This window comes from Clinocottus analis, unplaced genomic scaffold, assembly GCF_023055335.1.
Source record: "Clinocottus analis isolate CAN_PGR_092001 unplaced genomic scaffold, fCliAna1.0.p SCAF_18, whole genome shotgun sequence".
Lineage (NCBI taxonomy): Eukaryota > Metazoa > Chordata > Actinopteri > Perciformes > Cottidae > Clinocottus > Clinocottus analis.
In genome coordinates, this window is record NW_027175909.1 from 1782501 (window position 1) to 1798233 (window position 15733).

The 15733-nt window shown below is 38.7% G+C and overlaps 1 protein-coding gene across 1 annotated transcript in view; it reads right to left on the reverse strand.

The window, feature by feature from the left end:
• Positions 1–15733, reverse strand: part of pde1ca (phosphodiesterase 1C, calmodulin-dependent a) — a 63719-nt gene that overhangs the window by 10347 nt on the left and 37639 nt on the right. Inside the window, exons 8-13 of the mRNA XM_068581750.1 lie at positions 13784–13924; positions 7531–7631; positions 7056–7184; positions 6747–6848; positions 2911–3031; positions 1886–1967 (exon numbers count right to left, since the gene is read on the reverse strand). Coding sequence (XP_068437851.1) covers positions 1886–1967; positions 2911–3031; positions 6747–6848; positions 7056–7184; positions 7531–7631; positions 13784–13924 — 676 coding nt within the window. The remainder of the gene's footprint in view (positions 1–1885; positions 1968–2910; positions 3032–6746; positions 6849–7055; positions 7185–7530; positions 7632–13783; positions 13925–15733) is intronic.

The window sequence follows — 15733 nt, forward strand, 5'->3', positions numbered from 1 at the left end:
CATATATATTCAGCTGTTTTGTTATTTTTCAATATATTCAGCTTTTTTGAGCTCTATTTAACTATATTTCAATATTTTCGTATATATTCAGCTGTTTTGATAGATATTCAGCTGTTTTATATACATTCAGCTGTTTTCATATATATTCAGCTGTTTTGTTATTTTCAAATATATTTAGCTTTTTTAAGCTTTATTCAACTATATTTCACTATGTTCAGCTAAATTTAGCAATTTCTTTGAAATATTTCAGCTTTATGCTTCAGCTTTTTGCATCCCAACGCATTTTCCACAGGAAATGCAGTTTCTAGTTTATATTGTTGTTGCTTCAGTTGCTTGTCTTTACCATGCAAAGTGCCTTGAGTACTAAAAAAGCACAATACAAGTAAAATGTACTATTACTATGTTACAGTGGACCCCATATGACTTCAAATCCAGCATCAAATTGGACTCGCTCGTTGGTAACAGATTTTCCGATAGATTGAGCGGGAGGAATAGTGAAAGAATGGTCTTCTGGCCTGGGGGAAGTGATTTCTCAGTCTGCTGGTGCATGTTTTGGGGGTCCTGTACCTCTTGCCTGAGGGTAGCAAATTAGAAAAGGCTATTGTTTCAGTTAGTTAGGTCCTAAATAGGACTCTCAGGGACTTCTGGAAGCAGAGCTGGATGTAAACAGAGCCACCAACTCTCACGCTTTTGCTGTGTGACACAGGCTTTTTCATGTTTTCACACGCTCACACGCCACACAACCAATATCTCACGCCAAAAAAAAAGTCTGGGGCGCGTTCGTTCCTTTTCAAACTCCTCGACGATAGATGGCGCTGAAGAGCGCATCTGTAAACCTATTTGCTGTATAGACATCCTGTTTTCCGCGACTGTGTCCCCAACTGGACGACCGCCCGCAGAGAGGAGCATAGAGACTGAGGTATCGGGGCTCTCAAGTCTCACGCATTGAACGTGACTGTCACTCATTGGTCTTAAGTCACGCCCTCGATGACACATAGTTGTTCGCTGCGGCGCGTATTTCTCGTCGTCTCCCCACACACGGGGTGTGTGCACTGACCTGCGGAGCTATTTTAACAACTTTGATGTGAAAACAGGCGCGGACAATGTCCCATTAAGCAGCGCTTCTCTATCGGATGGCTCCCACCTCCAATCGACGATGTGCATCATGGCTGATCCACTTGACCAGCCCAACTCTATGTCCAAATCTCTACAGCCAGCCCACCCCTGGTCCACATCATCAAGAACCAGTCACATTTAATTGTATTATGACAATTTTTTTTTTTTTAATGTAGCACAAAACACCGCACACTTACGAGCAATGATCATAATAAAAACAGCACCATATGCGCAGACAACGCATGTTGTCCAAATCAACAACCAGTCATGTTTAGTTATAACAAAACAATCCAACAAAACTGCAACACTGCCGACACAAGACATGCAGCTGCTTGCATCACGGTGAGGGGAGAGGCTGTGTGAAGCTGCTGCACCGTGGCTGCGCCAGGTGTAGCAGCTGCTGCCCTGATTGACATGACAATTGCACGACGGGGTCTAAGCTTCACGTAGGCAGACACTCTCAGCCGGGCGAGCCGGCAACCCACCAGTGCCCCAGTGAGAGGACCCGCTCACAGCTGCTAGCAGCTTTAATTATAGTTTCACCAGTTTGTTTGTCCACCGTGTAAACATTACAACTTCATCAATGCACACAATGGATATATCCCAGGTTTAGGTTGCATGAGTGTTAGTTATGAGCCCCAATCAACAAAATACCAGATCAAATCTCAAGACACAGTAGGGTTTCCATGACAGAGAAGATAGTCCGCTTGACAGGATTGTTCATGAATTTTCTAGATAAACAGCAAACACAATGACTTGAATAGATTACCAATCTGAGACTGTGCCACCATGGTGGATTTGCGATCACAGAGAGGGGAGAAAGGTAGACCCAGCTCTGCTTCTTTATCACCCTGAAAACAAATGCAGCATTACAAGTTACTGTCAGCACAAGGTCACTTGGGCAGGTTCACTTACACATAATTAATCATTTTAGTTTACTTTCCTTTTCCTTTCTTTCGATCTACAACCTTCGTTCAATCTTATATAATTTATCTCGGTAGTATATGTTGCCTTGAAAGAACAAAAACATAAAGACAAAGTCTTTAAAGTAAGGAGTCTGTCATTGTGCTATTTGGGTCGTGTCAAACGTTTCATTCCTGTGTTTTTGGTGGACGTAGATCCAAAGAAATGTAAACAAAACTAAAGGTTCATTAGAAGTTACATCTTAAATCATCTTAATGGAATGCTTAGTAGTGCAGAAATAGTACAAGTGATAATATGAGACTGTCATGCATAGTGCACTTTGTATTAACTTGGACCAGTGCGTGCCATATAATAATCTGACCGATAATCTGACCAAATGGACAAGTACACAAAAAAAATGGGCAGAGGAGTACAGCGCTTTGTTGCCATTGCTGACAATGTCCAACTACGTCATGTCTCATTTATTATCATAATGAATAAACAATACAAAGTCATGACCTCTTGAATTAACACCATCAGCACTAATCTGGTTGTGGTATAAACTCTTATTTTACCTCTGCTATATTCATCATGAAAACAAATTTATTAAAACTATCAGCAAACTGTGACTGTGTTGTTGTTACTTCTGCCTTGACAAGCAGAAGTAACTGTTGTCCCTTTTACAATGGGATCCTGTAGAATAGATTAACACATTTGTCCATTGAGTTGATTGGTCAGCAGCTGGCACCCTGGAATCCTTGGTGCAGAGCAATTTACCATATGTCATAAATATACAGCCAGCTTATTGATTAAATGTTTGTTTGCTTACACACTCCTATTGCTTTATTAATAGTAAAGTAGGAAGTCGGTGGTACGTTTTTGGGTTGCTACCTGTCTGAAGAATTCCTCCAGAAGGGATGTAGTCCAGCGATGATGGAGGTCCCAGTGTTTGGCGGGGTGGCTGATGTCTGCAGTGTGCAACAGCAGGGAAAGTGCCTTTGGTTTGTCAATCCTGCAAGTACAGTCCACAGTGCTGGTCTGCTGTCAATGACACAACGTTGATGCTGTGCAACTGTTTAAAAGAAGTACTTGCTTGAGTAGCTCATGTACATTATGTAGCTTGATCAAATCCATGATTCTTACATTTCTTGTTGTTGTACCCATTTATTAATAAATGCTTAAAAGAAGGACATGAAACTAAGGCTACCTCCAGAGCAAAAAACAAAAAAAATATGTTTAAAAATAAATAAAAAATATCCATATCCACACAATTGTTCCAACACCTTTTTAGAAATTATTTCTGTCCATACTTACACGTCTGAAAACAAATACAACATCATTATTCACTCATACACTGGGTCTGCAGGTGTTAGTGTAAACAGGAAGCAGATTGGTTAGTAAATAAGATTTATTTTTACAATTAACACTTGAACCTATGAAGTTGCTAATAACATCAGTGCCGCTGCTAGCCATTTTGGTGCCGTAAGGGGCGCTACTTCTTGATGGTGCCCCCCCAACCACCCAACCACTCCAGGACCCACTACCGGCAAAAAAAAAAGTTTGTTTGTGCCAGTTTAAAAGTTCATTAACACCAAACCAACACACACTGTACATTTGAAAGTGCAAACTTTTCTTCACTAAACACATACATTACATTAAATAATAATATGTACAAACAAGAATAGTCAATCTTCTTAAATAAAAGAAAGATTTAGAGGACGAAAAGTCACAGCTAAAACACATTCATGTAAAATGCAAAATCCTCTTTGACCAAATTATCAAAAGAAAACAAAGACATCATTTTTGAGAGAGCCATAATGATGTTCTGTATGGATCAAGCATTTCCACCAGTTTTGGGATGCTCTATAGAGGCAAAATCACTAATGGGGTCATCAGATGAGTTTCTGAGCCACTTCACTATTGATGGTGGTGACAGCAAGACCCCGATGTTGAACACAGGTATGTTTTAATGAGCTTTAGTTTTGAACCACGTCCCTAAGCAGAGGCGACTGTAACAGGGAGAGTCAATGCGCCAGGCTCCAGGGCGCAGATTACACTTCACTGTTATATGTTTCTCTTTTCACGGATGCAAATAAAAAAGGCTGTAATTTCAATACGCACCTCGCGCCAGACTGTCTGGCGCGCAGCGCGTACTTGGCGTTGTCTCTTCACCCCCCCTATTCCCCGTCTCTTCCCCCCGTCCCCTTTCCTCCCAGGGGATATATGTCGCTCTTGCCTGCCTTCACAACTTGAGAGCCCTGCTAACATTAGCAATAACGTCAGCTACTTTGAGGTGTATGCATAAGCATTACATTAGCAGCGCACATTTCCCGTATTTAACAATGATTAAGCATGGACTGACCTGAAAGAGATGCACGGGCATCATCTTGCAGTTTCTTTTCCTTTTTTCTGACCCTGGCTCCCGTTATCGCCACTAAGCAGGGCACCACGGCGAGCTCGGGAAGTTATATGTGTATTTGGTTTGGGGAGGGGTAGAGGGCACCATCGTAACTTTTTTTGAGCAATTAAATATATCTCTTGTTCTGCCTGTTTTGTGATATACACATGCCTAAAAGGTGCCTAATATTTATATTTTAAAAAATATCGGCATTATAATCATTATAACTTTGAGGATTTTTTGTTGCATATTTTGTGGTGCCCCCCTCCGGGCTATTTAGTTACAGAAAATACCACAAGTAATATCGAACTCTTCCATAACTAAACGTTGTGCTTGATACTCAAAGTTGTCCTCTATAAGAAGGAGAGTGAGGAGAAGACAGAAGGAAAACAAACTTGGCAGTGTGGATGGAATGTGGAGTTTCAATAAATTAATGAGGAAAAGGTCTTGGACTGAATTATTCCTGCTGATACACTCGATTATGTTCTGTTTTCACACTGGAGTGGACTTCACAATGTTGTGCAGAACAAAATAAGCATTAATGAGAAAAGGAAAGTCTTTTGTTTTGTGTCCATCGGGCTCCTCAAAGGAGCAAACTGTGAATTCAAACATCAGCTCCGTAGGGCTGATAACGCCACTGGACATGCTGCTCTCTTATCGCACCAAAAACAGCTGCTTCCTTCATAAGTAGGCAGTAGTAGAATAATAAATATAAAATTGGTAATCCGTTATCGATGTTAAATTAACCACTGGTCGTCAATAAATAATCGAGGCTGATGTTTGTTTCCTTTCAGTGGCATGACAAACCAACACCACTAAGATTAATATCATATTCTTCTGCAATCTTTCAGAGCTGATCTCTAGTGCAACGATTTATTTTATTTAATATATATATATATTAATTAAAAAAAATTTTTTATTAACCACGTTAACGCAAACCAATTTTAACGCCGTCAATTTAATTAACGCCGTTAACGCAATTTCAGTTTTCTTTTTTTTTTTCTCGCGAGCACCACAGCGGACGTAGCTCACCCGGAAGCAAAACAATAGGCACGTCACATCCTGTTACGTCGCTGTCAAGCCCCTTTCCCTGCAGGTAGATAATCGTGATTTGCAGAGCCCTGCCCTCGCTAAACTACTAACGGATAAATATATACAAAAAGTCACAAAAGATGAGAGTTTAATTCTTGGACGTATTCATTGGCTTTCACTGCCATAATGCTGACTGATATGTGACGGTTTGGGTTTTTCATGCCTTTCCTGGAAAGAATAAAGTTACTTTCTTTCACCATACATCTGCATTTGGAACCTCTCTCCGAGCTTCCCGTGACATGATATGGGATGAGAAATTAGCAAACAACAAAACATTTAATGTTGAAGGACACTTCCAGAACAAGCACACAGCATTTGCTGAAAAGTATCAAGCTGCAGAACCGATGAGCAATTTCTCAACTGCTGCAGCAAACTGAGCAAAGTAAAGTAGTGTAGAAGCTCAGTGTAAACGTAGCAAAAGATATGCGTTATAAACCTTACATGAGGAGGGCAAGTATCAAAGATGCTCCCTTGTGATTACATGCAGAACACTCAACTACATGAGCCACAAATATAGCTATAGCAGACTTAAGGTCTGCATAGTTGTTTTTAAATGGACCTCAATGTAGCAAAAAAATTCTCCTCTTCATAAGAGTTTGACAGTTAAAAAAGGATAAAATAGCAATGCAATGTCTTTGTTTTTGTTCTATAATTCAAATTTAAATGCGACAAACTATAGTTTTTGTAAATAGACTATGTATAACACATAAGTGGTGATATCAAATAACTTTTCCGACTCTAGACAAATTATTTTGGGTGGAAAAAAGAGCAAAATTGCTCTTTGGATAGGCAAGGTTGCTGACCCCTGGTCTAAGTCAAATGGTGCATTAAAAACAGACAATGATATGATATGATAATAAATACATTTATACTTTATTAATCCCCAACAAGAAATGTGTTATGGAATCTCCATCGTGGTAAAGAAAGCTCATAAACTGGATATTGGTACCCTCCTATTCCTGTCCCCCTCAGGTCCCTCTACAAACACCCCAGGATGATCAAAATGATTGCAAACAACCAACATTACTTTTGTTAGTACTCATAGCTGGTAAAATAGCTAGGCACTATAGAAAGGCAGGTAGGGAGACAGGCCACTTGACAGGCAGGCCGACAGGCAGACAGGTAGGTAGGCAGGCAGACAGGTAGGTAGGTAGACAGGCAGGTATACATCAGCATTATGACTTGGGTGAATAGCAACAATAGTGAAACTAACTAAGAAGTGAAATCCACTACTCACGCCTCAGGTTGCTGCAGGAGGCTTTTCATTCCTTTGATCTGCTGGAAGTGGCAGGACATGTCTGTGGCCAACACCATCTCCACGACCAATGCTCGTAGTTCTCTGAAAGAGTAAATTATAGTAAAATACATTTATATCAAAAACTCTGTTGTTGCCAGCAATTATGTGCTTGATTGATGACACTGTAAATTGCGGGTTGTATTGGATAGTGTTGCTATGCTAATTAAAGAGGCGCCAAATCACATATTATTAAAGAATGTAAACAGTTGTGAAAAGAATGCCATGTCAACCTCAGCTGTCTCTGCTTACCTCCAGTCATCTTTAGAGAGATTAGAAAGGATGTTCATGTCATCGTCATGCTGTAAAAGGCGATATGCAGCACTGACGTGGTAGTTCTCTAGAACAGCTCGGTCATTGTACAACATGGCTGTGTCTGACCTGCAAATCCCACACAGCTATATCAAAAAGGTTTTGGATTCAAATTGGAAATCATCATCATCATAATAGCTATCATAATTCATGAGGCAATGAAAACTATTTTAAAAATGTAAATAATTAAAAGAATAATAAGCAGCTTTTATTATTTTCCCTTTTTGTGTCTCTTCATATTCTAATCATGGAAGCTTATTTCCAACCGTCTTAAAAAACAACTAATATTTGTCTCTTGTGCGCACTGCTGCTGTAGTCTTGCAATTTTCCCATTGCGGGACTAATAAAGGATTATCTTAGTTTATATGTCCCCAGCAACTGCACTGATTAAAAAGTGTTGCTGGGATGGAATTACCTGGTCTGAATATGGAAGTTATTGGTGGTCCCTGTATGTTCATAGTCATGGATGGCAGCTGCAAAAATGATGGCAAAGATCTCCAACTCAGTTAGCCAGTGCTGAGTGGGAGACAGACAGACAGACAGGTGAGGCTCGGGACAAGAAGATAAAGATCAAATTCATAGGGAGAATAAAAAGACACTATTATTCCTGCCAAAAAAAGAAAGTAAAGAAAATGACTTTTACTGGAGAAAGTCGAACAGCTGGAAAGCTACAGCACTGAAGGAAAACTGTGAGGAAAACGACTTTTAAATATATTAACTTTTGTGTAACTTGGAACTGATTTAAACAGTAATTAACCCGTAGTTTAAATACGAAACAGTATTCTGCACCTAATAAATAATAATAAATGAATAAAACATGTTCTGCTAAAATGCCAATATACAGTAATAGTAATATACTATATATATATATATATATATATATATATATATATATATATATATATACATATATATACATATATATACATATATATATACATATATATATATATATACATATATATATAACTGTTCCCAGTTGTGCAGTGAAATAAAAAATGTAAAATAAATCTATTCTGCAGCACTTAATAGGTTCAAAATAAAGTGCTTCCCTCCTTTATGCAATTATTTACTACTTGTATTTGCTTTTCTTTTGATGTCTTATTTAAATACACCAAAAAGATACCTCCGTCTATCATTCGCAGAAATTAAATCTTGGCCTACATCTTTAAGATCAATCTTGTCCAGAGCAACCGTAACTTCTTGAGTGGAAGTTGCTGTACTTCGATCAATTTGGGATCAGGCTGGTATGCTCACTCCCCATGTCCAGAGGCCTGTCTCACGAAGCTGGATTTACGCTTAGCGCGGTAACTTCTGGATTAACTCTGCGTTTTCCGTCTCACAAAGCTGGTTCACTTCTTAGCGGGGTACATTTCCCCGGTAACTTACGCTGAACACCTAACCTGCTCTGGAGCAGGTTAAGTTCCCGGATAAGATCTCAGCGGGGATATAAGACTCCTACTGGCCAATCATTGTCTTGGAAAAATGGCCTGCCCATTTTTACACAATCCCATTGAGGAAGGCGCATAGATAGTAAGAGCAGCGCTCCACAGACAGTGTGTGTTTCGTGACCGGCAAAACCTGTTTGAGTCGTTGTGTAGACTATGCATGTATATTGTTCACATCATACATGAAGCCTGGAAGATATTAGAATAAACTCACTGACCGCTTTGAATTATATTCTTGTATTTCGTTTTAACTTGCTCCCATGTTCTTTTAGCTTTACTTGTGTCGCAACTTAAATGAGGTTAAATTGTACGAAAAGATAATAAAAATAGGCTCATACATTTGATTCAGTGATTTAATATTACAATCACAGTAATTTACGCATTGATGGAGTCGCCGTGTTTTTGTCACGATTCCTTGCGGCTTCTGCAGCAGTTTTGCTTTTTGCTTGTACTCTTTCTCTATATTTTTCGCACATTCTTAAGATTATGGTTTGCTCCTCCGTTGTAAAATACGTTGCTCTCGGCGGCTTCTCCATGCTGCACGATTGGTTAAACAGAGTTAACTCCGCCCCTTTCAAGATGGAAAGTCCTGGGTTGACTTAACGAGTTGCTAACCGGCATGGTGAGACTAAAAAGCGAGACCGCAGACATCTTGTTAAGTGCAGCTGGATAGCTGAGGGAAACCCCGGATATGTTAACTCAGCTTTGTGAGACAGGCCTCTGGACTCTGCTACACTGACTAAATTGGCGGTCACTGTGGCTCTATATGATTGTTTCCTAAGAAAACTTAGCCTAGTCTGCACATGCATGTTTTAACATAATAACAATTAACTTAAAACAGGTGGACAGTGTGTATTATCATGTCAGCCATGATAATACACCTTAACACATAATCGATTTAGGCCCTCACCTAAAGCCCCAATTGTCCAGCTGCTGCTTCCTCAATGTGCACTGGATTGCGGAGTTTCCTCAATGCATGTCAAAAATAATGCCTTAAAGAATAAATGTAGGCCTTATATAAGTAGTATGTGTATTTATTTTGAAAACAATTTAGAGTATTTAGGTAATAGATTCGGGTTTTATGCAACAGCTTTTTTTTTTTTACTCAGCATCATATAATTCACAATCCAAAAGTGCTGGTGTAGCGCCCTGAAATGTTATTTTTATGTCTTACTGATTTAATACGGCTGTGTCCATTTCTAATAATGTATTATTATTCCATTGTTTGAGAACATTAATTACTTATACACATACTGACTAAAGCGCTCCCTGTAGAACAGAGTGCTCTCTCTTTAAGAGAGTAGTAGGAAGACGTGCAGTATTCTGGCTGGAGATTAAAAAAAAGTGTGCTTGTGTTTAACCTGGGACTTGTTTTAATAAGAGTTTTAAACCGAAGAAGGACGTGTTTGTGGACAGTTCGTTTTAAGGGTGCTTTTTGATAGCTTCTTACGTGGAAAAATTGGTGGCATTCTCCTATCTACAAACTACAAAAGAGTCAACAATATCAATGCTGAGACCAAACAAAATACTAATATGAGGCTTTATTATTTCCTGGCGTATTTTAGTAGTTTACCATGTCAGACTACTGCCGGCTCTCATTCTGCATGTCAAGATACACATAGAGTTTCTGACTCGCTAGTTCAGGCAATTAACTGACAGCATCTTGTCTCACAGGCTCAATGGTGCATTGGAAAACGTGGGAATGTATTTTTCACTCTTGTGGGCAACAAACATAGTAAACCTACACTCTTGATGCTAAAGATGTTGAGATAAAGTAAGTGATGGGATCAATTCAAGTTTAAGTTGACTTCTGATGGATTGGTTTCATGTTCACCCTCCGGGCACGGAGTTCATTTTCTCGATTTTACATAATTTCTTAAATTCACCTTTTAAAGGCACTTGCATATAAGATACATACCCATGTTTTACATTAAGAATTGCAGAACAATCTTAGCTCTCTATATAACGAGACACCATTGTCATAAGCCAAAAGTGTAAAAATAAAATATGACTAAAGACAGAAATTTTTTATCTATTTAGTTAAAGTTTATTTTGGAAATTCTTCATATCTCTTGTGAAATTCAGGTGGTCAAACTGTTTTGGTGATAGAATTATTTACAATGTTTACACAATGTGCATATATATATATATATATATATATATATATATATATATATATATATATATATATATATATATATAATTTTATTTTTATATATAAATATATATATATATATAATTTTATTTATAAGGCACATTTCACAGACAAAGAGGTCACCTTGTCAGTTTACTCGCTTGACAATAAAATCGCGTCGCATTAAAGGGGACGTGGCTTATCGGCGTCACTCTCAATGAAAAGAGCGATCTTTTCCACTATCGATTGAGGAAGAAATAACCACTCGTTCTGCTTTATATTTGTTGTGGAAGTCACAAAAACGTGGGAACATCAAACGCCCCCTTGTTTGGGTTCATAACAACATCTGTAGCCGCACACAGCTCGGTGAATTTCACCATCTCCAGGAACTGAGTCTGGCGTTACGTTACCGTTTCCGCCATTCACTATAGAAATAACCACTCGTTCTGCTTTATACTTGTATCACATTTTGTCTGACCTGCAGTCTCGGTTTTGGTAAGGCCACAGATGTACCACCGCTACACAGAACGTCCTTAATGAAGTCATCACCACCATGGACAACAAACAACCTTGTGTAGCTGCCTTGATAGACCTAGCTAAGGCTTTTGACTCAGTCAACTATAACATTCACCTACAAAGACTTACCATTGGCTTGTCCAGTGGATGTTGCAACCTGGCTGGTCATGTCCAGTGGGTGAAGATCGAAAACATTATGTCTGAACCTCTTATCATCTCTAAAGGTGTGACTCAATGGTCCATCTTAGGCCCTAGTTTATTCTCCCTTTATATTAATGATGTTGTCAAAGCTGCTAAAAATTCCAGGATTCATCTGTATGCTGATGACACCATCATATATTCAGCTGGCCAGTGACTCCACTTTGTTATGTCAACTCTCCAACAAAGCCTTACTTCCATCCAAAGTTATTCCACAACCTCCACCTGCTCCTCAACTCCAAAAAGACCAAATGCATGCTGTTTGACCGGAAAGAACCTTATCTTCCCCAAGCTCTACAGTGTCGATGGCTTGAAACTGGAGTTTGTCAGCTTCTACCTTGGCTTCTGGTTGGACTCATCTCTCTCATTTAACATACACATTAATAACCTTCTGGCTAAAGGTAAAGCTAGATGGGTTTCCTTTATCGAAACAAGTCCTCCTTCACACACTGCCAAATTCACCCTTGTGAAAATGACCATCCTTCCTCTAATTGATTACGGCAATATCATTTATGAATCGGCATTACAGACTACACTCAGCAATCTCTTTTGCCACATATGCACCCTTCACCACCCACCACTGTGATTTTTACACATTGGCCCTCCCTCCACACCAGGGGGCCACAACATTAGCTGATCATGGTCTATAAATCCATTTTGGGAACGACCGCTCACTACCTCTCAAACCTTCTGTACATTTCTGTCACAATCACCATTTAAGATCCAGTGACTTCATTAGGCTCATCGTTCCAAAGGTCCGTACTGTATTTGGTCATAACGCCTTTCATTTTACCGCTGCAAATGACTGGAACTTATTGCAAAACACGTTCAAACTAACAGCTCTCCCTTCTCTCAAGATATTTAAACAAAAGCTGCAGCAAGTCATAGTTGACTGCTGTACTTGTTGAACAGCCCTCACTTTGCTCTCTCTCTTCCATTCCATTTTTTATATTTTTTAAAATAAATTATCTATGTTGTTGTTTTCAGCCTCTTTTTTATTTTATTGTTTTTTTATGTGTTTGTCATCCTTTATTGTATCTGTGCTGTTTGTGCCTCTTGTGGACTGTGCTGCTGCCTCCAGGTCATCAATGTAACAGAGAATTAGTTCTCAACTGATTTTACCTGGTTAATTAAAGGTCAAATAAAATAAAAAGAGAGGTGGAGGAACTTATGGCCTAGTGTCTGAATAATAATCTCTCTTTGAACCAAGACCAACGAGATGATTATCGACTAAAGGAGAAAGAGGGTTCAGCACACGCCACTTTGCTTTGGTGGGACGGATGTGGAAAGGGTGAAAACTAGGGCTGGGCAAAGTTGAAAAAAAGTAATTGATTAATCAAATGTTTTTTCTGCGATTAATCGCGTATGCGGTAAATTCAATAATGAAGTTAAAACTAGTGTATTGCATGCTTTTATTTGATAGTAATGTTATCAGAACAGCACTCTGGAGCAACAACAAGTTAACATAAACACATAAAAATCTGTTTTCTTTTTTTTAACCAGAAGAACAACATCGCCGTACATAAATTGCCTACAAAGTAAAAGCAGTGCCATTTATGGTGTACATGTTATTTATTTATTTTTCCTTTTTTAATGACCTCACGCGGGCCGGACTGGGGGAGCTGTAAGACGCCCAAGTCGGAACTACACTGTCTGGAAGAGATTTAAAGTGCAGCGCCTGTGTGAGGCGGCGCTAAATCCCCTTCCCCAATGCAAAAAAAAGAAAGAAAAAAAAACATGCAGTTAACGCATGACCAAATAATTAACACCGTTAAAGGATTGCCAGATTAACGCGTAATTAATGCGTTAATCTGCTCAGCCCTAGTGAAAACCTTTAAATTCCTCAGAACGCAAATTAGCGAGGACCTCACCTGGTCTCATAACACACTGCAGAACATTAAAAAGGCCCAGCAGCGACTGTATTTCTTAAGGAGGCTGAGAAAATTTGGCATGCCACCCAAAATTCTCAGCAACTTCTACAGATGTACGGTGGAGAGCGTCCTTACCAGCTCAATCACAGTGTGGTATGGAAACTGCACTGCCCAGGACAGGAAGGCACTCCAGCGTGTGATAAAAACTGCACGGTACATCTCAGGAGCAGCCTTCCCCTCTACCCAAGACATTAACTCCGCCAAAGCAACCAAAGAGAGCACACCACATTATCAGGGACAGAACCCCCCCTCTTAAACCTCTAGTTTGTTATGCAGCCTTTCAATAATTCGGAGTCCAAGCTAAGACAACTCTGATGACATCGTCAATCAATTATCATTGCCCTGATTGGGTTTAGAGTTATGAAAAGCTCTATGTGCTCATTGACTTAGAAGATTAACTGACAAAATCTACATTTTCCATTAAGCCACCTCAAGACTTACCACCATGCCAGTCTTGAGGAGCAGGTAATGGATGGTCTGTGTGACATCAGCAGCATGCATCAGGTTGTGATAAGGATTCTTGTGTTTACTGTAGCCCACCTCCAACGAATCCACGAATGATATGAGGGCAGAAATAGGGACCTTCAATAGAGGAAACATAAATATTAGGTACACTGACAAATACTGCAGTATTAATGTAAGTTAACCCTGTTCACGTCCCTTTAAAGAATAACTCCAGGTTATTTTACAATTTTGTAGGCCAAAACTATGCATTCAATTGCAAACTTGATTTTCCAAGCTCATAAAAGGTGCAATACATCAACAAAAGTTATTCTGAATGAATTAAAAGAGTACTCCACCTATTTAGCATTGCATATAACCAGAAGTGAACAAAACTGGAGCGCAGGTGTGCATAATCAAATCATTGTCGGCGTTAATGAATTGCTGCGTTAATGCATTTATAACGCGTTAACGTGCCCAGCCCTAATATTAATACAAATATTATATCTTCTCTCCCAGGCATAAAGGATAAAAGAAATCAACTTAAAATGGAAGTAATTTACAAAAGAGTACATCCCGTATGTCCTTGCGGATAGGACAGGAAAAGTATCAAATGCTCCAATATCATATTCTCACAGATCAAACAGATTTGGTCTGTTTGGTCTGAGTGGAATTTCAACTAGCGGTATCCAAACATTATGGTTATGTCCCTGAGCATAACTGTGCACATAGGGATCTTTGTCTTTTGTTTAACGTATACTTAACATAAAGTTCTGCACCATATTTATTCTTTATGAGACAATAAGTTCATAGTGCCACCTAGTGGTAACAGGAAGTTACATGTTTTCTACTTGTATACCCTACTCCTCACAGATTAGTCAGATCCCTCTCAAAATGTGTCAGATGAAAGTTAAGACATTGATAAAGCATCAACTTTAAATTAACCCATGTAACTCGACTCCACATCATCAGATCCTTTCCAGATTTCACATGTCTGATGAGACTCCAGGCCTGAAGACATGTGCAGTCTAATTTTGAATTTTAGTCATAGCGCCACCTAGTGGTAACAGGAAGTAAAATGTTCTATACTTTGGCTTGCTTCTCTTAGTCGATCAATCCGATTGACATCAAATTACTTCTACACAAACATAGGACTGTCACGATGACATCTCCAAAAGCCTTTAACGTTTCGTCAAACGCTGTCGCCGTGGCGACCCATCCTTCGCCGTCAACAACGAAGGTGCTTTTGAGGCACTAAGCATGCTTGAATCGTAACTAAACTTGGCACAGACATTTAAGGGCAAAGATGTAGTTAGGGCCCGAGCACTGACAACGTCAGAGCGGAGGACCTATTGAAATTCAAATGTTTATTATTATTATTTTTCTCGTTATTTGCCGTCATTGCATGGACAAACGAGGTGCTCGGACTAAACGTAAATTCTTCAAAATTTCCACACATCTCTGAATTGGCGAGAATGAAATTGCGTTAATAAAATTGACTTTGTTAAAATTGGTTTGCGTTTACGCCGTTAATAATGTGCTAATCTGACAGCACTAATATATGTGTGTGTGTATATGTGTATGTGTATATATATATATATATATATATATATATATATATATATATATATATATATATATATACACATATACACACACACGTGTCGTTGAAATGAATAAATGGTGAGCGCAATACGGCAAAATATATATATATATACACACATATATTAGTGTTGTGATATTAGCAGCTCTAATATATACATATATATGTATATATATATATATATATATATATATATATATATATATGTATATATATATATGTATATATATATATATATATATATATATATATATATATACATATATATATACATTAGTGCTGTCATATTAGCGCGTTATAAACGCCGTTAACGCAAACCAATTTTAACAGCGTCAATTTTATTAACG